Raw genomic sequence first — 25,286 nt, 5'->3', positions numbered from 1 at the left:
GCTACAGGGATTTTTCACCGGGCGACACAGGTCCTCCCCTGAAATAGATTTTTCCTTCGTCAAAATCCCTTTATAGTGAACATGTTGAAGTGGTAAGCGAGCTCTTGGCAGAATTTGGGGATAGGGTAGCCTTACAAGATGATAAATTGGGGTTGACTAATGTGTTAGAGAATAAGGTAAATTTGGAGAGTGGCACAAGACCTATGTATATTCCTGCATATCGCATACCTTTCAAAATCAGAGGACAGGTAGAGAAAGAGGTCATTAGATGGGAGGAAGACGGAATCATTAGACCTAGCGTGTCTCCTTACAACTTTCCCTAGTTAGCGGTGCCTAAGAAGGACGATTCTGTCCGCGTATGCGTCGATTTTAGACGTTTAAATGAAAAGACGATCCCTGACCGCTATCCAGTCATGAATTGGTTTGGCGCAGGGTTTTTTGCAGGTGTTCTTAGTGAAAGTAGCAAGGAATATACCACTTTTTCAGTGCCCAAGGGACACTATGAATTTATGAGAATGCCTTTCGGTTTATCGGGCAGTCCGAAGACTTTTACCAGGTTGGTGAACACAGTTTTGCATGGGTTATTGGGCAAAAATGTTTTTGTGTATATGGATGACATATTGGTCGCAACAGACACGATCGTGCAACTCCTGGAAGTGCTTACAGAAGTACTTAGGAGGGTAGCAACGAGTGATCAATGGCTACCATAGATAAAGAAGCCTTTGCAATAGTGTTGAGCTTAGTTCATTTTAAATGTTACTGATGGGAACAAAGTAGAAGTTCTTACAGACCATAAGCCATTATTAGATCTTTTTAATAAACCCAATTTGTTGCCTTAAAGAGCTCGATGGTTTTTGACTATCAGAGATTTTGATGCAAAGCTCAAATATATAGGGGAAAAATTAAACGTAGTTGCAGATGCTCTTAGTAGAAGTTTTCACGACACGAAAGGATTCCAAGTTGCGCAAGTCACTAGCAAGGCTATACAATGGGATATGGGTCTCATAGAGAAAAGGCAAGCTGAAGACGAGATTCTAGCAGACGAGAAAGCATTTCTTAGAGGGGAATTAGTCAGGAAACGTTATAAGTTGCCTTTTTCGGGTTTGAAGTTAGAAGGTAATCTATTGGTTAGGAAAATTAAATATAAATTGAGAACCAGTGAAAGTAAAGGAGATATGACGCAGATCGTAATTCTGAAAGTCCTAATTCCAGTGGTTTTGGTTATAGTTCATTGCAGGTTCAGTAGTCCACACCTGGGAATAAAAAAAAACGTATGATGAGGTTCATGCTAAATACATTTGGAAAAACATGGGGAAAGATGTGGAAAATTTTGTGAGGAATTGTACAGTGTGCAACACATGTAAGCCTACAAGAATAACTTCATGCAAATTAGGACCATATCCTATACCGAGTAGACCTTTTCAGAGAATACATATGGATATCCTGGGGAATTTTTGTGAGTCTAGGTATGTGAACAAGTACTTGTTAGTGATAATAGATGAACTTACAAGGATAGTAGAAATTTTCCCACTTAAGCATAAAACGGCTGAAGAAGTAGCCGTAGCATTTTTCAATGGTATCATTTGCAGATACGGCTCACCCAAAGTTCTATTGACCGACAATGGTAGAGAATTTGTGAACAAAACGTTGGAATGTTTAGCGGAAGTCATGGGGATACAGAAAGTAACAATTATTCCATACAGACTTGAGGCTAATGGGTTGTGTGAACGAGCAAACGGGAAAGTGCTCGAGGCTCTCAGGAAAACTGTAGGTGGTAATGATAAGAATTGGGACAGATATGTTGATGTTGTTAGACATAGTATTAACACTATGGTTAGTGATTCCATTAAAATGTCTCCATTTGAAGCTTTGTTTGGTTGCCCAGCACGAGTCACATTTGATATGCTAACTATACCTCATCATGGGGAGGATACGATTGAGGCTTTGGTATCCACAGCGAGAGAGAGACATGCTTGTCCCAGCTGTAATCTCGAATTCACAACCAGAGGAATGGTACAGAAAAGTATTGGTAAAACATATGATCCCAAGATCAATGTCAGAGACAAGGTATTCTTAAAACTTAATGTGAGAAATGAACTAAACTACAAATTAGGCCCGAAGTTTGAAGGTCCTTTTAAAGTCATTGAGGAGAAAATTGGAAATAGACTTGTAGTCTTAGAGGAAAAACCAGGTCGGTCGAGGTTAACACATATCTCGAAATTGAAAAGAATTGCTTGTGGTGATTAATATATTGTTGCGCAATTTTTTTTCTTTTTTTTTTCTTGCTGTCTGTTTTTTTGCAATTTGGTGGCAAAATGCTTTCACGTTTTTTTTTCTCTTTCATTTCCTTCTGTTTTTTTTTCTTATTAAGCGCAAATCTGCGGCGTTTTGGCGTAAGATTTTGGGGTTAATATTTTACGTGGGAAGTTGTTTGGAAATACGGCAAATTTTTGTTTTAGCTGAGTAACGTGATGATAAACATGTGATAATTCCTGTGTGTATGATATTTGGGGCTGAATTTCTGTGGTTTTACGAGCCGAATAGGTGACATTGGGGTTTTATGTAATTGGGGTAATGTCATGGGGAGTTATGATTTAAGGACAATTTTTGGGGGGGCACCTTGGTAATATCCTGATGATAAGTTTGCGGAATGTGATTATGTGGTGTCAGTATAGAATTTTTTTTTTGGAGATACGGTTTATGGGCATTGCAAGTCTGACTAGACAAATCTGTTGTGCTGTTTGAAGCACCTGAGGTGTTCACAGGTGGATTTTTGCTAATAATGTTGTGATGACTCCGGTGCTGATTTTTCCCTTTAGAGTTGATTACTCGGAGATTTGCACTATTCTCTGTTGACTATGGCATTCCACGGAGTGTTTTTGTAAGGGAGTTCTTTTCCGGTCGTTTCTGGTTGATGGGATTATTGCGGTAGCAAATTCTGTAACGGTGCATATTGCATTTTGGGAAAGATATTGAATTATATATGTTTTTTCTTCTCTTAGTGCGCTGTGTAATGGGGGAAAGTCCACTCGCTATTGTTGTTATTATCTTTTTTTTTTCTTTTTTTTTTTCTTTTCCTACGAGAGATGTCGTAATTGGTGTTAAGCTCTAAATAGCATTTCTATTTTAGATAGGAAATATAATTTGTCGGGGTATGTGAGTTAGATAGAAGGGGTGTTCGGCATTATATTTCATGGAGGTTAGTTATATAAACGATAAAAGGGGTTTTTGCTGTTAGACATTATGGGTTCTCTTTTGATAGTGTGTTTTTCAGATATGGGATTACTTGTGAGGATTCAGTGGGTAAAGATTATATTTTGTTTAGTGGGAAATTTTTAATATTTGACTAGGAGATTGAGTATATTAATTAATGACGGATTTGTGGGGTAAAGCGAGTCTTTAGTTATTTTATGACCATGTAGACCTTTTAAATACGGACACACGATGACTTTAGAGAATTCCCAACTTCATGTGATGGTGACGATGGAAACTACTTTGTTCTACAGTACCAGAGGTCGAGCCGAGTCTACCCACGAATGGCGATTCTATGGACTGCCTTTGCAACGGATGTGATGTCTTGAGTATATCATCTCAGGATACGTTCTGGGATAAATCAGGAGTCTACAATCTTCTATGAGGCGGGTGCGAGTAGCACTTGCATGGAAGTCACGGGATACTTCCTTGACAACGGGGTGGTGACCACGTTTCCTTCAGTAGAAAACGTCAAATCTACAAGGGTAGCAGACGCTGAATAACGGTGTGTGCTGAGTTGTTTTGAGTTGGTTTACGTACTCGACCAGCATCTACAACTATTCGTCAAGTTCTGCTTATCTTAGTGACGAGGATGAGCTTTACATCAATGAACGTTACACAATACCAATGTTAGTGATTATGCTAGGTGCTATACTGATCACAATTTGTGCGCTAGGAGTTCTTTTGACTTCTGTCATCCGGCGAGGCACGAGGGCTCCAGCAACGGAGGTAGCCCTAAATCATGTGGCAAGTTGATACATTGTGCATTAGTTGCTGATGAGGTGTGCGACAGGAGTGCACAAAGGACAGGTGGCCAAGCCATCTTAGAGGTGTGAATTGATGTGTTAGTGAATTACATATCATGTGCCCTTGCTTGGAGACAGAGTGAGCTGTAGAGATGACTTCCTTGAATGAAGGAATCTGATGCGTATGCATTTTTAAGCTGGAGGCTGTCCGTACTGTAGCCAGGGCCGTTTGAAGTGTGGTGGGTAGTACATTCGTTTGTACGGATGTCACAGGTCTGACCGATCGAGGCACTTGGGGAAAGACCACTTTCCTGTTGTGATAGGAAGAAAGACAGTTGAGTGAACGCCAGGTGTCGGGAGGGAAAACCCCATCTTAAAGGTTTATGGCACATATTTTAAATGACTAAGAAACAGTTGCCTTTAAAAGAGAGAAAGTGTGAAATGTATTTCTTAACTTAATATTGCCTTTGAAAAGAGAGAAGTGTGAAGTGTATCTCTTACTTAATATTGTGTTATGTATCTTTATTACAGATGGGCTCTATCCATGATATTAGAAACGGGATTCTCTATCTTGACTAATACAATGAAACAATTGACATTTTGGGTCTGGGAGTGAATACTTAGCCAGGAGAGGGAAATGATACCAAAAATAGTTTTCTTTGTGGGGCAGACTTGGGTTTTATCACTAGACTTATTAATCAGTGTACTCTATTTTATGTTCATCTGCTTTGGGTAACAAATAGTTTATTTTGTATTTATGTGAGCTTAATAGCCTAGTGACATGCTTGCAGATAGAGGGTGCCGCCTGCTGCCACAGGTAAGAATTGTTAATTTGTGTAGTTTTGTCAAAAGAGAGGGAGTTATATATATATATATTATATATATATATATATATATATATATATATATATATATATATATACTTCAAACTGCCCCTGGCAACAGTACGGACAGCCTCCAGCTTAAAAATGCATACGCATCAGATATATATATATACTTAGATATATATATATATATATATATATATATATATATATATATATATAGAGAGAGAGAGAGAGAGAGGAGAGAGAGAGAGAGAGAGAGAGAGAGAGATATATCTATATGTATAACTGAATCACGAAAGTAGTTAGGAACGTGATAAATCCATAAATAAAGATAAATGCCACGAAGGAAAAATAAACGAAGGAGTCTGCAAGATCTTTCGACTTAAAAGTCCTTTACTGAAGCAGATACTGACAAAAATACGAGAAAAGACAATACAAGAAGGTTCGTATAACTGACAGATAGGGATTATAAAGGGATTAGTACCTAGAATCCGACACACCTGGAAGATAAGAAACCTTCCCAAACAAGCATAAACAAAGGGTGCAATTAAAGGTTTAAGACAATCATCTCAGATACAATCTCCTGACAATTAAAGGATTATAGGTGACAGCTATTCGGACCTGGTAAACAAAACCATATTCACAAAACATGACAGACATACATTACAATAAAATTTTTAATACTCTCGGCAACTGATTTTTATTTAAGTCAGTAACTAATATATTTGAGGTCATTCTTAAACATGTTACAGATACAAGGGTCTAAATGAAAAAGACTACGACTAACATTGAAATTACAATGAAAAGTAAGTTGTATTAAAGCAGATTCTAAAAGATTTCGTGATAAGCATCTCTTGACGTGCAATTACTGAACTGTCAATCCAATTAATTCGGTGGTTGTTTTCACTTAAATGAATAAATAATGCATTAGATTTTTGCCCAGTTTTTACAGAGTATTTATGCTGGCTTAGCCTTACTTCTAAGCGTTGCTGGACTGTCTGAGATAGAATGAGGGACAATCCATACAAGGAATTTTATATATTATGTTGTTGCTTTCTTCTGGGGCCATTTTTTATTAACATTCTTTTTAGTGTGTTATTATAGGAAGAAACAAGGTTGACATTAAAAGCTTTAACAATGGTTTAATGGTTTCAAATCCGTTAAAATAAGGCAAAATGAGAATGTTCTTAGAATTTTCTTTCTGTGTGTTATTTTCAGTATAAAACTTTTTGTGGGCTTTATTATAACAAATGTCTAATATATGTGAAGGATAGCATAAATCCTTTCCCTATTTTTCTTATGTATTCGATTTCTTGATCCACATATTGTGGACTGACAATTCGCAATGCTCATAAAAACATAGAGGAAAAATTGATATTTTTTATATTAAGACTGGTGGCCGAGAAGAAATGAACATAAGTTAAGTTTGTTAGTCGGTTTCCTATAAATACTGAATTTACATTGAAATGGTTCTCTATGTATCAAAACGTCTAAGAAAGGGAGGCAATTGTCTTTTTCTAATTCTAGAGTAAACTTAATCGATGGTACCTGGTTATTTGATTTAGAGAGTAAATCATTTACATCAATACCGACAGGAAGAACATCTACACATCAATCATCAACATAACGATACCACTTTACAGGAATATGAATGATATTAGGTAAGTAGCGTTTTTCAAAGAATTCCATATACAGGTTTGGGAGCAATGGTGATAAAGGATTTCCCATTGCCATGCCAAAAATTTGTTGATAAAATTCACCATTGAATATAAACTTACAATCACAAATGCAAACAAACTCGTGAGTGAAATAATGTGACTTATAGGTAGAGGTAATTCATGCCGAGTTAGTTCATTGCTAAGATATTCTAAAATAGAGTCTATAGGGACTTTAGTAAAAAGAGAACATACGTCAAAACAACTAACGAATCTATCAGTAGGGCAAAGAGCAATTTTGTATAATTTAATCAACTAAATCTAGAGAATTATATATATGAGAATCGGAGATGGTTCCAAGTATCGGGGACAAGATCTTAGTGATATATTTCGAGAGTTTATATGAAATTGAACCAACAGTACTGATAATAGGCCGCATAGGGTTATTTTCTTTGTACGTTTTGACTAATCCATACAAGTAAGGTAGCGAAGGAGATTTGACTGACAATTTGCCTTAAAGATAAACAGAACTACTAGGCAAATTGTCAGTCAAATCTCCTTCGCTACCTTACTTATATGGATTAGTCAAAACGCACAAAGAAATAAACCCTATGCGGCCTATTATCAGTACTGTTGGTTCAATTTCATTTAAAACTCTCGAAATATATCACTAAGATCTTGTCCCCGTTACTTGGAACCATCTCTGATTCTCATATATATAATTCTCTAGATTTAGTTGATAAATTATACAAAATTGCTCTTTGCCCTACTGATAGATTCGTTAGTTTTGACGTATGTTCTCTTTTTACTAAAGTCCCTAAAGACTCTATTTAGAATATCTTAGCAATGAACTAACTCAGCATAAATTACCTCTACCTATAAGTCACATTATTTCACTCACGAGTTGTGCATTTGTGATTGTAAGTTTATATTCAATGGTGAATTTTATCAACAAATTTTTGGCATGGCAATGGGAAATCCTTTATCACCATTGCTCCCAAACCTGTATATGGAATTCTTTTGAAAACGCTACTTACCTAATATCATTCATATTCCTGTAAAGTGGTATCGTTACGTTGATGATGTGTAGCTGTTCTTCCTGTCGGTAATTGATTGTAAATGATTTACTCTCTAAATTAAATAACCAGGTACCATCGATTAAGTTTACTCTAGAATTAGAAAAAGACAATTGCCTCCCTTTCTTAGACGTTTTGATACATAGAGAACCATTTCAATGTAAATTCAGTATTTATAGGAAACCGACTAACAACTTAACTTATGTTCATTTCTTCTCAGGCCACCATCTTAATATAAAAATATCAATTTTTTCCTCTATGTTTTTACGAGCATTGCGAATTGTCTGTCCACAATATTTGGATCAAGAAATTGAATACATAAGAAAAATAGGGAAAGATTTATGCTATCCTTCACATATATTAGACATTTGTTATAATAAAGCCCATAAAAGTTTTATACTGAAAATAACACACAGAAAGAAAATTCTAAGAACATTCTCATTTTGCCTTATTTTAACGGATTTGAAACCATTAAACCATTGTTAAAGCTTTTAATGTCAACCTTGTTTCTTCCTATAATAACACACTAAAAAGAATGTTAATAAAAAATGGCCCCAGAGAAAGCAACAACATAATATATTCCTTGTATGGATTGTCCCTCATTCTATCTCGGACAGTCCAGCAAGGGCTTAGAAGTAAGGCTAAGCCAGCATAAAATACTCTGTAAAAACTGGGCAAAAATCTAATGCATTATTTATTCATTTAAGTGAAAACAACCACCGAATTAATTGGATTGACAGTTCAGTAATTGCACGGTCAAGAGATGTCTTATCACGAAATCTTTTAGAATCTGCTTTAATACAACTTATTTTTCATTGTAATTTCAATGTTAGTGGTGGCCTTTTTCATTTAGACCCTTGTATCTGTAACATGTTTAAGAATGACCTCAAATATATAATTACTGACTTAAATAAAATCAGTTGCCTTAGAGTTATTAAAAATTTTATTGTAATGTATGTCTGTCATGTTTTGTGTATAGTGGTTTACCAGGTTCCGAATAGCTGTCAACTATAATCCTTTAATTGTCTGGAGATTGTATCTGAGATGATTGTCTTAAACCTTTAATTGCACCCTTTGTTTATGCTTGTTTGGAAGGTTTCTTATCTTCCATGGTGTGTCGGATTCTAGGTACTAATCCCTTTATAATCCCTATCTGTCAGTTATACGAACCTTCTTGTATTGTCTTTTTCTCGTATTTTTGTCAGTATCTGCTTCAGTAAAGGACTTCTAAGTCGAAAGATCTTGCAGACTCCTTCGTTTATTTTTCCTTCGTGGCATTTATCTTTATTTATATATTATATATATATATATATATATATATATATATATATATCTACGTTTATAGATCTCTTCGTCTACCCAGTAATTAATTCATTATTTTGCTTTGTAAAACGGCAGCCATATCCCTCCAAATATCAGCTGATTTTAGGCGGGAAACCAAAACACGCCAGCCAGGGATAGGGAATTTCCTGTGAGAAGGGAGAATATAGTCTTTTGTCAGCTTTAGGGACGTATCTCAAAGGGAAGGATGTAGGCAGACTGGTACTTCTTAGGCCTATCTTAAGCTCTTTTTCCTGTGAACCCTCTGCTGGCTGTTATGTTCAGTTTCCAGGATTTGCCCTGCTCGTGGGGGGTTAAGCTGACCCCCAACTCCCAGGCAAGACGCCTGCGATCTGCCTCAGACAGCTACAGTTCGTGACCTCGGACGGATGTTCGACCACCCCACCCACCTTCCATTTAGGCCTATCCATGGCGTTAGTGGCGCGCCAAGAGACCCAGACCTGAGACAAAGCCAGGCCTCATTTCTACAAAGATCTACTGAACATGGATATCACGTACATCTTGTGCAAACAGCATATTGCCAGTCCCTTACATCCTAGTGCCTAATTACTCCCCATTTTCCCAATTCAACCTTCTATACCAAATGAACTCATCCCTTTGTTTCCTCTCACTGCCTCATGGCCGCATGCTTCCCCTTGTGTGATCGTCCCAGACAAATGAAGTCATTGCATACCTCAGTGAAACATTGTGGTTCCTTTTCCCCATGTTAGAGAAACTGAATAATTGAAATTGGGCAATAAATCCTTTTTTCTTTGATCTTGTCTAATCTGGGATTCTTTTCCAGATTCCCTGAGTCACGTGTCAAGTCTATCTGCCCGCAAGTGTTGCATTCCGCAAAATTATGAAACCTAGCTCTCATTACTTGAATCACATTTTAGCCAGCTATCCATTTGTGAGAGATATATGGGTCCCAACGTGTGGACGCTGCATTTACTTTTATCCAGGCCAGTAAGGGCCTCTTGTAAATAAATAGCTGTAAAGTTTCTGGTGACCTTTCCTCTAGAATAAATATCTCTATAAATCCTTTTACGGTAAGTTCAAGTAAATTTCCTTTATTTTCCCTCATTTATTTCCTGTTTACGTATCGGAGCCTCTCTCAAGGCCGGGCTCATACGTAAAAATATATATATATATATACCTCCATATATATATATATATATATATATCCTATAATATATATATAGATATATATATGTGGGATATATAGATATATATATATATATATATATATGGATATATTATATATATATATGCTAGTATAGATCTACTAATCTATAACTATCTATATAAGATATATATATATATCTATTATATATATATTAGATATATATATTATATCTATCACTATCTATCTATTATCTATATATATATATATCTATAATATATATATATATATATATATATATATATATATATATATATATATATATATATATCTTTATATATCTATACTATATATATATAATACTATCTATCTATTATATATATTATATAATAGTACTATATATATATATATATATATATATATATATATTATATATATGTATATGATATGTAAACTTCGATTTCTATACAAGACAAAGTGAAATTGTTTCTTTCTAAATATCGGTAAGAGTGTTTAAGGAACAGTGACTCCGGTGAGCAGGATGAATTTCAAATAACGAATGAGAGAATTCATTCATTAAACTCTTTGTAGAAACTACAGGGGAGACTATGATCCAGTTTGGTAATGATGGACACACCAGATTTCATGAATAAGCTAACTGATATATTGAACGCACATTCACACAAATGGTCGGATAATAATTTGATATGAACATATAACAATCTACTCACCATTGTGAACCCAAGTATAAGCTGAGTCGGCCATTGAGAGTGCGTCCAGAGGAATAATCTCGTTACTGAAGAGGCAGTTGGCGAAACTCCAGAATCTGTCAGGCAAGTAAGGACTAATCGTTGATAAGTGTCTTGCTATTATTGCTGTTGACTTGAGTAACTAATCTCTTCAATGTAGAGCAGTTTCTTAATACCATTTGAATGAGTTGACCTTTTAGTATGAGCGATACACGACACCTTTTTAGTTTGTTTTTTTTCTTTCAACATGAAAGGTAATAGTTCATAATATCGTGTATATATATATATATATATTATCTATATATATATATTTATCTATATATATATAATATAATAATTAATATTATAATGGATGTAGGTATGTGCGTGTTTGTTCCACATACACTTGGAAATGCATTGAGCAATTTCAACCGAACATAGTATACATATGACTTAACATCTTTGAATGAACACTGTTAGGTTAAGACGTCACTGGCCACCAAAGGGAGGGGTGTGGGAAGGGGAGAAATGTACAAATTACATAAAAAGGACAGATATTATTATCTAATACATATTTTTCGAGGTTGCTTGGTTAAACATTGACACTCAATGCCAGTTAAGTCCAAGTTCAGCCATTAGGAGGGTCATTAGAAAAGGTGGGAAGGTGGATGAAATTAAAAATAATCGAAAATGACTGATATTAGTGTCTAATCCATAGTTTTGAGTAGCTGAGATGAATAGTGACACTCCTGAAGCCCTTATGTCCAAGTTCAGCCCCAATAGGGAGGGGAGGTGAGAAGCATATCTTAACAGTAATGAGAGAGATAGAGATGTTAATCGGTTGTCACCAGAGATTTCCCTAGGCAGTGCCGGGTTGGTCAACTAGTGTATGTGTGTATATTATATATATATATATATATATATATATATATATATATATATATATATATATATGTATATATATATATATTATATTATATTTATCTTTTTACCAAATATATATGTATTTTTATTAGCCACAATAGCCTCCCAACTTAATCGATTTCTTCACGAATATGAATACGCTTGTCACCATGGTTAAGACATACTAGGTGCGCTTTCAAATCATGCCACACGCATTAGAATTTGTTAATTTTTCTTCATCTGCGCTTCATTCTTTGTAGTGCTAAGCGCGTCCAAAACATGCAAGAGAACAACAAGTTAATAGATCATTGTGGCTGCCATGAACACTCACACAGTGATCTTGTTAGTATGACAAATGATGAATAAAGCAAATTCAGACTTCAAAGTCGTAAATTTCGCGGGACAATTTTGTCTGAGCAAGTGAGGCCTTTATTGCCATTAGGAGCTTTGCATGCACAGCTAGTACACATTAACACGCAAATGTATGGGATCAGGGAAGACACTTTAAAAGTGCTTATAAGAGAAGAAAGTTGAAGTTAAATGCAGTCATGACAACGGCTAAGAGTCCGAAAGGATACCAGGCAGAAGCATCAAGAAGAGTGAGAGAGAAAAGTGGGAGAATTGAAGAACGTGAATCGAGTTCGAAAAGGTCACTGAGAGTAAGTGGCTTCGCTTCGTGAGAGTTCACTGAAATGTTAGTGGAGGTTGTTAGGAGGTGGAGTGTTGAGTCAACAGCTTGGTAGAAGACAAAAAGCATTTGTCTTACTAACAAGATCACTGACATATCTTAACTCACATTTTCGTTTAACTCAATCGTTTCTTTTGCAGGAAACTCTACTATATTCGTTCGCACTTATAATATGAACGCCATTATATTCACTCTTGAAGGAACACAAGAAACGCACGAGTGCCCAACACACACACACACACACAAAGAGGATGCATATAGTAAACAGAAAACAGTTCCCTTTGTTAAACCAGAATGCTGAGAGCCGTACACGACATGTTAATCATGCACTTAATTCGACAGTGACCTGAAATTGAGAAGGCGAGTATGTTGATAACGTTTTAAAAAATGGGCATCAAGAATCTTGTACACTGCAGTCATTAGTCTCGTCGATTTTACCTTAAGCAAGAGCCAGGGTGAAATTGTTGACCTTTAGGTAAAATATAATTTTGATAGATTACACACACTGCATAGATCATGAGGGGCTTCCAAATTATAGCTGAGCCATATATTAGATGACTGACAAATAGAGTAGAAGCTTACAATTATACTATACTCTAGAGAGGGCAGTACAAACGAACACATACAGCCCGTTGGAAACCAAATATTCCCACTTGTCTGAGGTCAAATACTACACTCCTTGAAAACTATGCATTTTACCTATTTGTTTTGAAATAAATGGATTAAGTTTATAATGCCTTGGACTGATATTCATATTCTGGCAAAAACTTTTATATATATATATATATATATATATATATATATATATATATATATATTATATAAAACCTTAATTCAGTGATGTTTCTTTCCAGTGCGTTATTATAAATTACCTTGATTTTTTCGCAGCCACTTCCCAGTCACAGCTGATTGTTATGATATTTTCACTAAAGAGATTTCATTGTTCAAATGTGAATTTTTATGCCGTTGCATTTTCTTCTCTAATGATTTCTTTCCATTTTGCCAATATGGAAGTTGTCACTATAGAAGTCACTATAGACAACTTATTTATAAGTACGTGTTTCGTTATTTTGTTGTTCTGAAATCATATGGTAGCACGAACAAGCGTTTGCTGTGTAATTAAAAAAGTTCTTTTGCTGCTGCTTTTGTTGCATTGGCTACTACAGAATCACAATATTTCAATTTCTGGATCGCATACTATTTATATCTATTTCACCAACAATTAATTCAGGGCTAATTACACTTAATACTTCTGCAAAAACAGGCGTGAAAACTTATTTTTTCTTAGCTGTATTGTTCAAAGACTGTCTCGAAGACTTATTCTCTCACCATGACTTTGCCTCAAATTATATTTCTCCAAGAATAAACACACTTGTGAACATGAAAAATGCACACACATCTCCATAGGACTCGTATGCAGTAATGCCACTTCTCTCTAAATAGTCCCGAAATCAAAGAAGAGAACCACAGAAATCTCCTCTTGTCTCGAAAAAAACTCCCATAACCACAAAAAAAAAGGGTCACCACCCACAAAGATTAATTCCAACTCCATATATCTCACCATATTAATAATAACACCACTCCGGTTATAAAAATATTTCCTCCATTTGGTTAATAACCAACCCCATTATATTATTCTCTTATTTCTCCAATAGCCACATATCAATAAAAAAAAGACACCACTCCAAGAATAGAGAATAATCACCTCTATTTCGGCAAATACAAAATATTTACCTCTATTTCCCCAATAACTCCATGTGGAACAAAACAAGGCTCCAAAAAATATATATCTCCAAAAAATGTGCACTCAAGGCAACTAACTCACATACTCACAAATATTGCCCCATAATCTCCAAATATGTGTCTCCATTTGCAACAAAGATGGCTGCAAAATAATTGAACTAAACATAGCTCATACCACTATTGGCAAATATCAAAAATGGCCAAAATATATCTCCCATATATTATATCTCAAAATATAACTCCAAAATAATATATACCTCCAAATATCTCTCCAAAATAATATATCTCAATTATCTCTCCAATTCTCCAAAGAATAACTCCATGTTATAGTCAAAAACTATAAAAAACTCTCTCCATTTAGCATAACTGCTAAAAAAACAAAAAAAGGGCAAAAACTCGGCAAATAACACTGTCTAGAAAATTCTAGAAAAAAATCACTAATGTGCCACAACTCATTATAACAGGCCTTAAAAAGGAAACCATAAATTAAATACTGGCACATTTTCTGGCATCTTACCCTCTGAGTTGGCCATTAAAAAAGCCAGTACCAGAGAAAAAACTGAAGTCAAAATATTTTTTTGTTTTGGGCAAAAAATTTGCTGATAGGAGAATGGAGAAGAAGAGTTTACCAACACCTTCCCCTACTAGACAGCAATACAAATTGAACCAACACAATGACGTTATGACTTAGACCCAGTCCACATGGGCGAGTTTTGCTCTACGAACTTTGGTTGATGTGATGCCCATTTCTGGAGCAAACTGGGTTTAGAATGATGAACATTGACCTGAAATGGATTGAATTACTTTCACTGTTTGGCTAATTACATGTGAGTGCTCTCCTTGAAGAAAGGAAAACGAATATGCAGTGGTCACTGTTCCTTAAAGCAATGAAATATTCATTCTTCTATTTATGTGTCCTGTCATTAAATAGCTATGTTTACTGAAAGAATAAATGTGCACTTTGCAGGTAAGGATAAGTGTGTCCAAGTAAGGCAATTCAGAGTTACAAGGAGTTACAAGGATAGGATGTCTCAAACACTTGTTAGTCCATCCTAGGAGACATCATGTGCTCACTTATCTGTAGGAGCAGGTTTTACTGTTCATTCACAGTGTCTTAATGATTTTATCTAGCTTTCTTTTAAACTCTTCCACACTGTTGCTGTTTACAACTTCTGGTGGCAGTTTATTCCATGTGTCACATATCTTGTATGTAAAGAAGTTCCCACTGTGGGATGTGTTGTATCTCTTCAGTTCTAGTTTCTATCCATCATTTCTTGTTTGGTTATTGTTTAACGTAAATAGGTTTGTGTCTTTCAGTATTTTGAATGTTTCTATTTGTTGTCCTTGCATTGTCATGTTTCTAGGTCGTACATGTTTAGACTCTAGTCATCTTCAGTAACCTATTTTTTCTGATAGAGGGAATTAACTTAGTGGCTCTTGCTTGTACTCCTTCTAATCTATTTATGCCTTTTCTTAGTGTTGGCGACCAAAACTGTACTGCATATTCAAGATGAGGGGCTAACTATTGATGTAGAGCTGCAGCACCGTTTCCTTGTTTCTGTATTTGAATTGCCTCTTAATGTATCCACTAGTTTTGTGCCATATTTTCAGCTTTTATGCACTGTTTTGTGGATTTTAAGTCCTTGGTAATAATGACTTTAAGGTCTTCCTCTTGTTCTACACTGTTTATGTCATTCCCAAGCAGCATGTAGCTGGCATGAGAGTTGTTTGTTCCTATTTGTAACACTTTACACTTATCCACGTTAAAAGGCATTTGTCATTTTTTTTTATCACTCTCCTATTCTCATTAGGTCATTTTATTAAACTTTCCACTGCATCTGGGTCTGCTGCATTTACACCTAATTTAGTGTCATCTGCAAATTTGGCCATTCTGCTAGTTAAGCCTACATCAATGTCAATTAATGTAAATAAAAACAAAAGAGGGCCAAGGACAGAACCCTGAGAAACTCCGCTTGTTACATCTGCCCATTCTGATTCTTCACCATTTATTACGAGACTCTGTTTTCTATATGTTTGCCAGTCTTCGACCCAGTCTGCAATTTCTCCTACAATTCTTAAAGCTCTAACTTTTGTCATTAGTATCTTGTGTGGAACTTTGTCAAAGGCCTTTTGGAAATCTAAGTAGAGTATAGCATCTATTGCTCTACTATTGTCGTAAATACCAAGCATGTTATGAAAAAAAAACTCCAAGAGTTTGATAGGCAGGATCTGTTTTGTCTGAAAACCGTGTTGGCTGTTTAACAACAAGTTGTTCTATCTATGTGATCCACAATTTGATCTGCAATTATGGACTCAAAAATCTTGCAAACGGCTGACCTTAGGCAAATTAGGCAAATTATTTGTAAACTGGGGGCACATTTCCTAGTTTGCATCCTTTTGGTGCCTTTCTCTGTTCAGCACTTTTCCTGTAGAATTTATATAGGTGAGTAACTATCTAATCCTTTAGCTCTTTAATTCCTTTTGGATGAATCCCATTCGGGCCAGGAGATTGAAGTTGTTGAGTTTGTCTATTTTGTTTTTAAACCCTTAAACGCGATCTGGACGTATTTTACGTCCGACATACAAAACAAAAGTTTTTTTAAAAAATTGTCGCGGAAAAATACTTTTAGGCCTACCAGCCGAAAACTCTTGAATCACGCGCCTTGGGGGATGCTGGGAGTTCACGGATCAAGGTGTTGTTTTGTTTACAATCGTTACGCAGGCGCGCAAGCGCGAATTTCTTTCTTGCCGCACTAAAAAAGTATCTGTGACACATCTCGGAAATTATTCGTCACTTTGACATAATTTTTGTACCATTTTAAATTAGCCGTTACATGAAGTATTATATATGAAAATGTGCGCATTTTTATGAAAAATACAACAAAAAAATACTCATGATTGTAGCTTTTATCAGTTTTGAGATATTTTCATATAAATAACGATAAGTGCCAAAATTTCAACCTTCGGTCAACTTTGACTCTATCGAAATGGTCGAAAAACGCAATTGTAAGCTAAAACTCTAATATTTTAGTAATATTCAATCATTTAACTTAATTTTGCAACTAATTGGAAGTCTCTAGCACAATATTTCGATTTATGGTGAATTTATGAAAAAACTTTTTCCTTACGTCCCGGCGGTAACTCTTCCGAAAAAATCATACATGCGATTGTGGTAATGTTTGCACCATTTAAATTAGCCGTTACATAAAGTTTTATATATGAAAATGTGCGCAATTTCATGCACAATACAACTAAAAAACAACCCATGGTTGTAGCTTTTATCAATTTTGAAATATTTTCATATTAAAAAATGATAAGTGACAAATTTTCAACCTTCGGTCAAACTTTGACTCTACCGAAATGGTCGAAAAACGCAATTGTAAGCTAAACCGCTTATATTCTAGTAAGTTCAAGCATTTACCTTCAGTTTGCAACAAATTGGAAGTCTCTAGCACACTATTTCGATTTATGGTGAATTTATGAAAAAAATAACATTTTCTTTACGTCCGCACGGTAACTCTTCCGAAAAATCATAAGTGCGATTGTGGTAATGTTTGCTGCACCATTTTAAATTAGCCGTTACATAAAGTTTTATATATGAAAATGTGCGCAATTTAATGTAGAATGCAATGAAAAATAATTGAAGGTTGTAGCTTTTCTCATTTTTGAAATATTTGCATATAAATCACGATAAATAGAAAAAAAAACCACGTTCAGTCAACTTTGACTCTACCGAAATGGTCGAAAAACGCAATTGTAAGCTAAAACTCTTACAGTCTAGTAATATTCAGTCATTTATCTTTTATCTTCATCTTGAAACAAATTCGAAGTCTCTAGCACAATATTTAGATTTATGGTGAATTTAAAAAAAAATCTTTCCTTCTCTCAGCACGCGGATTCTCAGCCACAAATCTCCGAAATGCGTACGTTCCATTCTCGGAATATTTGCTCCGTTTCATATTAGGCATTTCATAGAGTTTTATATATGAAAATGTGCGCAATTTCATGTAGAATAAAACGAAAAATATTTGAAGGTTGTAGCTTTTCTTATTTCCGAAATAATTGCATATAAAAAAATATATATATAAAAAATTCGACATTCGGTCAACTTTACCTAGTCAGATATGGTCGAAAAAAACTGCATTTGTAAGCTAATATTCTTACAGTATAGTAATATTCAATCATTTGTCTTCATTTTGAAAGAAATTGGAACTCTCTAGGACAATATTTAGTTTTATGGTGAATTTTTGAAAAAAATATCAGTTTACGTCCGTGCGTTACGAATTCATGCATTATTTTGTGATAATATTTTCTGTGTTGCTTGTATCGTTTTATAATGTGTTATATACCAAAATTATCGCAATTTAGTGTACATTACAACGAAAAAAGAAGTAACTCGTTACCTTTAACCGTTTTGCGCACAGCGCGATTTTGAATACAATTACCCCCTGATCCCAACTCCTTGACGAGTGGGGGGCTTTAGGGATCCACTGCAGAGAGAGTATGCCCCTTTTACGCCTACACTCTCTGCTGATCCAACTGAACATTGGGACCTTTAACTCCTTTACTCCTCCTCCTTATAAATTTTCCCCTTTCCTTCTTCTTCTTTCGTTGACGACTCTGGCATGGTTTTAGACTATTGAATTGACTGCTCTTTTAACCTGGAGGAGGGTGTAGTGGACGGCTTTATGCCACTCCACCCGTAAAATTCAAGTACCTGACGTGTTCGAGCGAGGGGAAAGTCTTATGTCAAACTTGGTCCCTAGTACTGGGTCGGATCTCGACGGACTGACGACGCCTTAAGTGCTGGGGATCAGGTGTATAACCAGGAAGTAACCTCTAGGGGTGGCCCATTAATGTGACATTCCACACCCCTCCCTTGTTGGGCTCCATGGTGGGTGGAGGACTACCTGGCTGAAAACATCTCTCTCGTGTACATGTATACATTATTAGGCCCTAATGTTGATGACCCCAGCGCGGAATTAGACTTTGGCTACCGGATTCGCTCAAGAAAATAAGCCCAACATAACAACGATGGCACCATATGAGCCATTAACAAGAAATAATAGAAAAAGAAAAATGTACAAACCCGACCCAACATTAGTTCATTTTGACCACATTTTTGGCACAGATAATTTGGTCCAGATTTCTTGTTCTCAAAACAGAGAGGAAAATTTCCTCCTATGTTTAGAGAACAAATTATTAAGCTTACTCCCTACCAGAGAAATGAGTTTCAGAGCACTGAAATTTAATGAATGGCTGATTGAGGCCACAACAAAAGCCCAGTCAGAAGCATATCAGAAACATTAAAGAAAATTCAAGGGATAAAAGTAACGGTGGAAAGCCAATGACATGCTCAAACTATATCCAAGGTACAGTTGTACTACCCCAAATTGAAAATGAGGAAGATTACCAGAAAGCATATTATATTAGAATCACTAAAATTAAGATATGATAATTCACGGATCTGGAGTTATATCAAATTCCAAGTAAAAAAAAACCAAGAAGTTTCCATCAAAATAGTAAAAATCAAGTTCACAGGCCAAAATTTACCAGCAAAGATTAAAATACTTGGTCAAAACAGAGAAGTACGCCCTCACGTACCGAAACCACTAACAATGTAAAAAATGTTGTAAATTTGGTCACACATTCAAGAAATGCCAAAATGAAGAAATATGTGCAGTGTGTGGTTCAGAAGACCATAGAACTGAGTGGAATTGCCCAAATATTAAATGTGCTAACTGTGGACTTGCTCACCATGCAAAGTCAAAAGAATGCCCATTCTATATGTATAATACAGAATTAAAACTTCTTATGAGTAGAACTGGAATGGCAGCAAGAGAGGCTAAGCTTGAGTTAAAAGTTAGAGGGATACTTGACCCAACGAGAAATCCATCATATAAAATTATGGAGTTAAAAAATAAGGTTCCCCAAATATCTGAAGCTTGTTTAGAAAGTAGGAATCTAATACCTGAAACCACAATAAAAACAAATATGCTGCTCTATCATCCTTAGATGATCATGATGCCAATACTTCATGTATAGAGACAGCAGAAATTGCTGATGATTTCCCACCAGATCAGAGAGCAAGGGGAAAAAGGCGAGACCCTGGAAATGGGACCCCTCCGAAATCAAAAAAACTTGACAACAAAGAGGACTCCCATCCTCTAAAAAGTAATATAGATAGTATTGAAGTAGAAGCTGAAACAATAATAACCTCACAAACTAACGATTTCTTAGAAAATAACAACATTGTCCATATAACTCCATCACCCATAATAGGACAAAGAAGAAAATCCTTAACTCATCCTCAACCCCAACCAAGTAGTAGTATTCATCATCAAGCTGCCTCTGTTGAAATAGACTCCTCTCCCAGTCTCAGTAAAACAAACAATACACTACCAATCACTCAAAATAGAAATGCCTTATCCACTCATGATAAATTATGTGGATGTTAATGAATGTTTCATTGTTCAGTTGAATACATGAAAACCACTTCCATCAACAAGCAGCCTCACTAATATGATTAATAATTTCATCAAATTCAAAACTAAAAACCAACAGAAAATCTTGAAAAACACTCTGAAGATTGCATGTGTGTAGACCATCTTATTAAAACTCGCTCATCGAGTGCTAGAGGCATAGAACATTTATTGGAAAAAATAAAACAAAAACAAAAGTCCCAAGGAGCAGTTACAAAGAGACTTAACATTAAGTCAAATATTAAGAAACCTGCAGCTTTACACGAGTATGCAACCACAAAAGTAAGAGGAAGTAATGTTCTGCTTGACAGAGGCCTTCCCCCACAATAACATTCCGCGCTTATATTATTCAGTGGAACGTAAATGGTTTAAAAACAAGATTACAAATAGGAGAAATTCAAAGATTATTAAAACAATATGAACCTATAGCAATATGCTTGCAACATACAAATGAAAATGTCTGCGAGAATAGGCAATTATACATTAGCATCACATTCAGTTCCTGATATGAATACATTAGGAACAGCAATTTACGTCAATAACCGAATTACTTACGAAAATATATTGACTAATAGTTCTGAATTCCAACTATCTGGAATTAAACTTCATATTAACAACTCTACTTTTAATTTGTATAATATTTACAACCAACCTTCATGTAATTATGATTTACAAAAATCTACCTCAAGTATTACCGAATATACGTGATGATTTTTTAATAGTTGGAGATTTTAACGCCCCACAGCCCATTATGGGAATTCCTTTTGCATGAAACGATTCACATGGTAACAAAATTGAGCATAGATTGACAATCATAATCTTTGCATTTTAAATGATGGAGACATTAGCACTTACTTTTCGAAATCCCATGGAAGTTTTTCATCCATAGACTTATGTATTTGCTCACCTAATATAGTGGACAGATTTGATTGGAATGTTTTAGATGATCCATATACCAGTGATCATTTTCAATTTTAATATCCTGTTTGGGACATACCCCAACACCAACTGTCCCACGATATAATGTAGATAAGGCAGACTGGGACCAGTATAAATTTAAAAACCAGCCAGATCCATCCATTTACAGCAGTACAAGGTCATGATGAGACAGTAGATTTCTTCACAAACTTTGTAATTACAGCTGCTGACGAATATATCCTAAGTCAACTACTAATCCCAAGAAACACTCAGTACCCTGGTGGTCTGACACACTATCCCACCTGATACAAGAAAAACATATATAGGTAGAAGATTAGAAACCCTGCATAATAGATTTAATGTCATAAGTAAAAGACCTCTAAATTTTGAGAGCACTGCCAAGAAACTTGTAGACATTACTATAGAAATCAGTCTACTAAAACCTCATTACAATCGGATCTCGGCAAGATTCAGAAGGGAAGCCATTAGAGGAAAAATAATGTCATGGTGGGCAAAAATATGTATCTAGCATATCTGATACAACCTCATAAGTAAAGTCTGGGAAAAATTTAGGAAAATTAATGGATCTCATATTAGATCTCAGAGACTGCACTAATACATAATGGCCAACCAGTACATGATAGTAACGCCATTTCGAATATTTTAGGGCGTAACATCCAAGCAATAATTGTAGTATAATCAATATAGATGATCACTTTCGAACCATTAAAGCCCGTGAAGAAGCTGTTCCATTGAATTTTGAAACATTAGAGGATATATATTATAACCAGATTTTCACAGAAGAGGAATTTGAATATGCTTTATCTAACTGTAACTCTTCTGCTCCAGGCCAAGACAACGTAAATTTTGAGATGATAAAAACCTGGCTCTGTTAGCAAAAACATACTTATTGAAGCTTTATAATCATTTATGGGTGGTAAATCACCTGGTTCCCAAAAGCATGGGAAACATGCTATAATCATACCAGTTGTCAAACCAGGGAAAGATCCAAGCAATCCTAATAACTATAGACCAATATCCCTGACAAGTTGCTTGTGCAAATTGCTAGAAAAAACATGGTAAATTATAGACTAAACTGGTGCCTACGTAAGAATAAGACTCTGTCTTCAACTCAATTTGGCTCACAATCTGAAAGATCTACTTTAGATTCACTTTCCCATCTAGAAAATTATATACGGAGAGGGTTTTGAACGTAGCAAATTACAGTTGCCATATTCTTTGATATCCAAAAAGCATATGATACGACCTGGAGATACTCAATTTTAAAGTCCTTACACGAAAATGGTTTTAGAGGGCACTTACCAATTTTTATCGAGAATTTTATCCATGAAAGAACTTTTCAAACACGAATAAATAATGTATATTCTGACTCCTTCAATTTAGATTGTGGAGTCCCTCAAGGGAGTGTTTGAGTGGAACTCTTTTTGCTCTAGCTATCAATAACATCGTAAAGCAGTTACCACAGGGAGTACAAAATAGCTTGTATGTAGATGACTTTGCTATATATTATTCCTCAAGCAGTCTTCGTCATCTACAAAGAATTCTTAATAAAGCTATCAAAAACATCCACAACTGGACTTTGTCAGTAGGCTTTAAGCTCTCTATAGAGAAAACCCAAGCAATTATGTTCTACAAAAATAGTAGATGGAAACAGAATCAAGACATAGATCTTAAATTAGGTGATAGCCTCATTCAGTTTAGTTAATACTATAAAATTTTAGGCTTGGTATTTGTGACACTCATCTTAATGGAAAGCACACATAGCCTTTGTAAAAAATAAATGTAATAGTGCCTTAAATTTGATAAGAAAATTGTCTCATACTACTTGGGGAGCTAAGAGACAAACATTGCTTATGATATATAAAGCCCTAGTTTTTAATCCAAGTGATTATGGAATCCTTTACGGGTCAGCATCACAAAGTACCTTGAAGTCCTTAGACTCTATCCACACTCGAGGCTTGAGACTTTGTAGTGGAGCCTTTAAATCTTCTCCAAACACTTCAGTATGTTGTGAAAGTGGCGAACCCCCATTATCCGTACATCGTGATCTTGTAACAATGAGAAGTGCTTTAAAGATAACGTCCACTGATTCCCCCACAAAAAAACTATTTGGCATGCGAGATATATTTATTAGTAATCATGAACCACCTTTTCCAATAAGAGCTAATAGGTTATTGGAATCTATTGGCCTTAGAGTAAATATACTCCCACCCTCAAATTCTCCACCTCCATGGATGATGAAGAAAATCAAAGTATGTTCTAACCTTTATATCTATCAAAAAAGCAAAAAATTATACTTCAGATCGCTATAAACAGTATACATTAGAGACATTCGAGTAAAGTAAAGGCCCACATAAAGCAATATACACTGATGGATCCAAATCTTCTGCAGGAGTTGGTTGTGCTGCAGTGTCATCATACAAAATAAGTCAGAATTCATTGCCAATTGAAGCAACTGTCTTTTACTGCTGAGTTAACAGCAATTATATTGGCAATCAATCAAATAAAATTGACAAAATAATAAACTGAATAATAACATTTGTAATATATTCTGACTCAAGAAGCGCAATTGAATCCCTCAAGAGTTACTCACATAAGAACCCTTTAGTAAAGGAAATTAAACAAATCATCAATAAATTATATTCACGTGGGGTTAACATTGAAATATGCTGGATTCCTGCCCATGTTGGAATCCAAGGTAATGAAAAGGCAGATGAAAAGGCCAAGTCTGGATAAATCACCAATTTTGACAATAAATTGCCTGCTACAGATTATATAAACTCAGTGAAGCAGTGCATAAAAACAAAATGGCAAAATCTGTGGGATAGTGAAGCAAACACCAATAAATTAAAGTGCATCAAACAGAATGTTAGACTTGTGGAAATACATCAGTACAAAATGAAAAACGAGCTGAAGTAATATTAACAAGATACGAATAGGCCACACAAGACTAACTCACGAGTATCTAATGATAACTCACAAGGGAAACATCCCTCATTGCAATGTGTGCAATGCAATTTTAACAGTCAAGCATATTTTATGTGAATGCCTAATTTTTAATAGAGAGAGAAATTTATATTTAGGCAATAAATCATTATCAGAAATACTATCAGAATCAGATCATTTTTCTTTATATAGAATATTAATATTTTTAAAAAAGACTAATTTGATTAATAAGATTTAACATATACCATTTTAAATAGATGACTTTTGTCATTTTTATCTATTTCAGTCTTTTATAAGTTCAATTCATATTTTTAATTCCAACCTATATATCACTTAATAATCCCCTCATTTATCATTAATTTATTATAATTCATTAACTTCATTCCATACCATTCCATGTTGTAGACATAACATTTTATGAGCGTAATTTTAAATAATTTTCTCCCGAATAATTTCGGGCCAGCACTGTAAGAGTCTGATTAGACTCATTGGGCTGGTAAATCTTAACTTTATATAATAATGAATACAATTATATATGAAATTTCGTTTTTGCGCTATCATATATCGCATTATTTATATATGATAATGATAATTTCTTTTCATTTCTGATGGTTGCATACTAAACTTCAAAGCCAACTGACAAAAAAAAGGAGCTAAAAATGAACTCTTAATCTTGAAAACTAAGCGCGCTGTGAATTTTTGAAAAAAATATTTTTTTTCCGCTTCGGCGCTCTCTCTGAAAACACCTCCGGCACACGGGAGACATTTTTTTTTTTTTGTACCGCTTCGGCGTTTAAGGGTTAATGTCCACTTCTGTAAATGTTATTTGTCCAATGGTTCTGCCCCTTCATATTT

General features: G+C 35.1%; 2 protein-coding genes across 2 annotated transcripts in view; one reads left to right on the top strand and one right to left on the bottom strand.

The window, feature by feature from the left end:
- LOC135215324 (uncharacterized) overlaps positions 1-10,809 on the bottom strand; it is a 76,832-nt gene extending 66,023 nt beyond the window's left edge. Inside the window, exon 1 of the mRNA XM_064249884.1 lies at positions 10,734-10,809. Within this exon, the coding sequence (XP_064105954.1) occupies positions 10,734-10,767 (34 nt within the window). The 5' untranslated portion in view covers positions 10,768-10,809. The remainder of the gene's footprint in view (positions 1-10,733) is intronic.
- The window catches only part of LOC135215923 (latent-transforming growth factor beta-binding protein 4-like), a 593,663-nt gene that overhangs the window by 477,912 nt on the left and 90,465 nt on the right, over positions 1-25,286 (top strand). The gene's annotated exons all lie outside the window — the stretch shown is intronic.

The sequence above is a fragment of the Macrobrachium nipponense genome, chromosome 5 (assembly GCF_015104395.2).
Source record: "Macrobrachium nipponense isolate FS-2020 chromosome 5, ASM1510439v2, whole genome shotgun sequence".
Taxonomy (NCBI): Eukaryota; Metazoa; Arthropoda; class Malacostraca; order Decapoda; family Palaemonidae; genus Macrobrachium; species Macrobrachium nipponense.
Note: the sequence above shows the minus strand (reverse complement) of the source record. Positions and strands in the feature narration are given on the sequence as shown.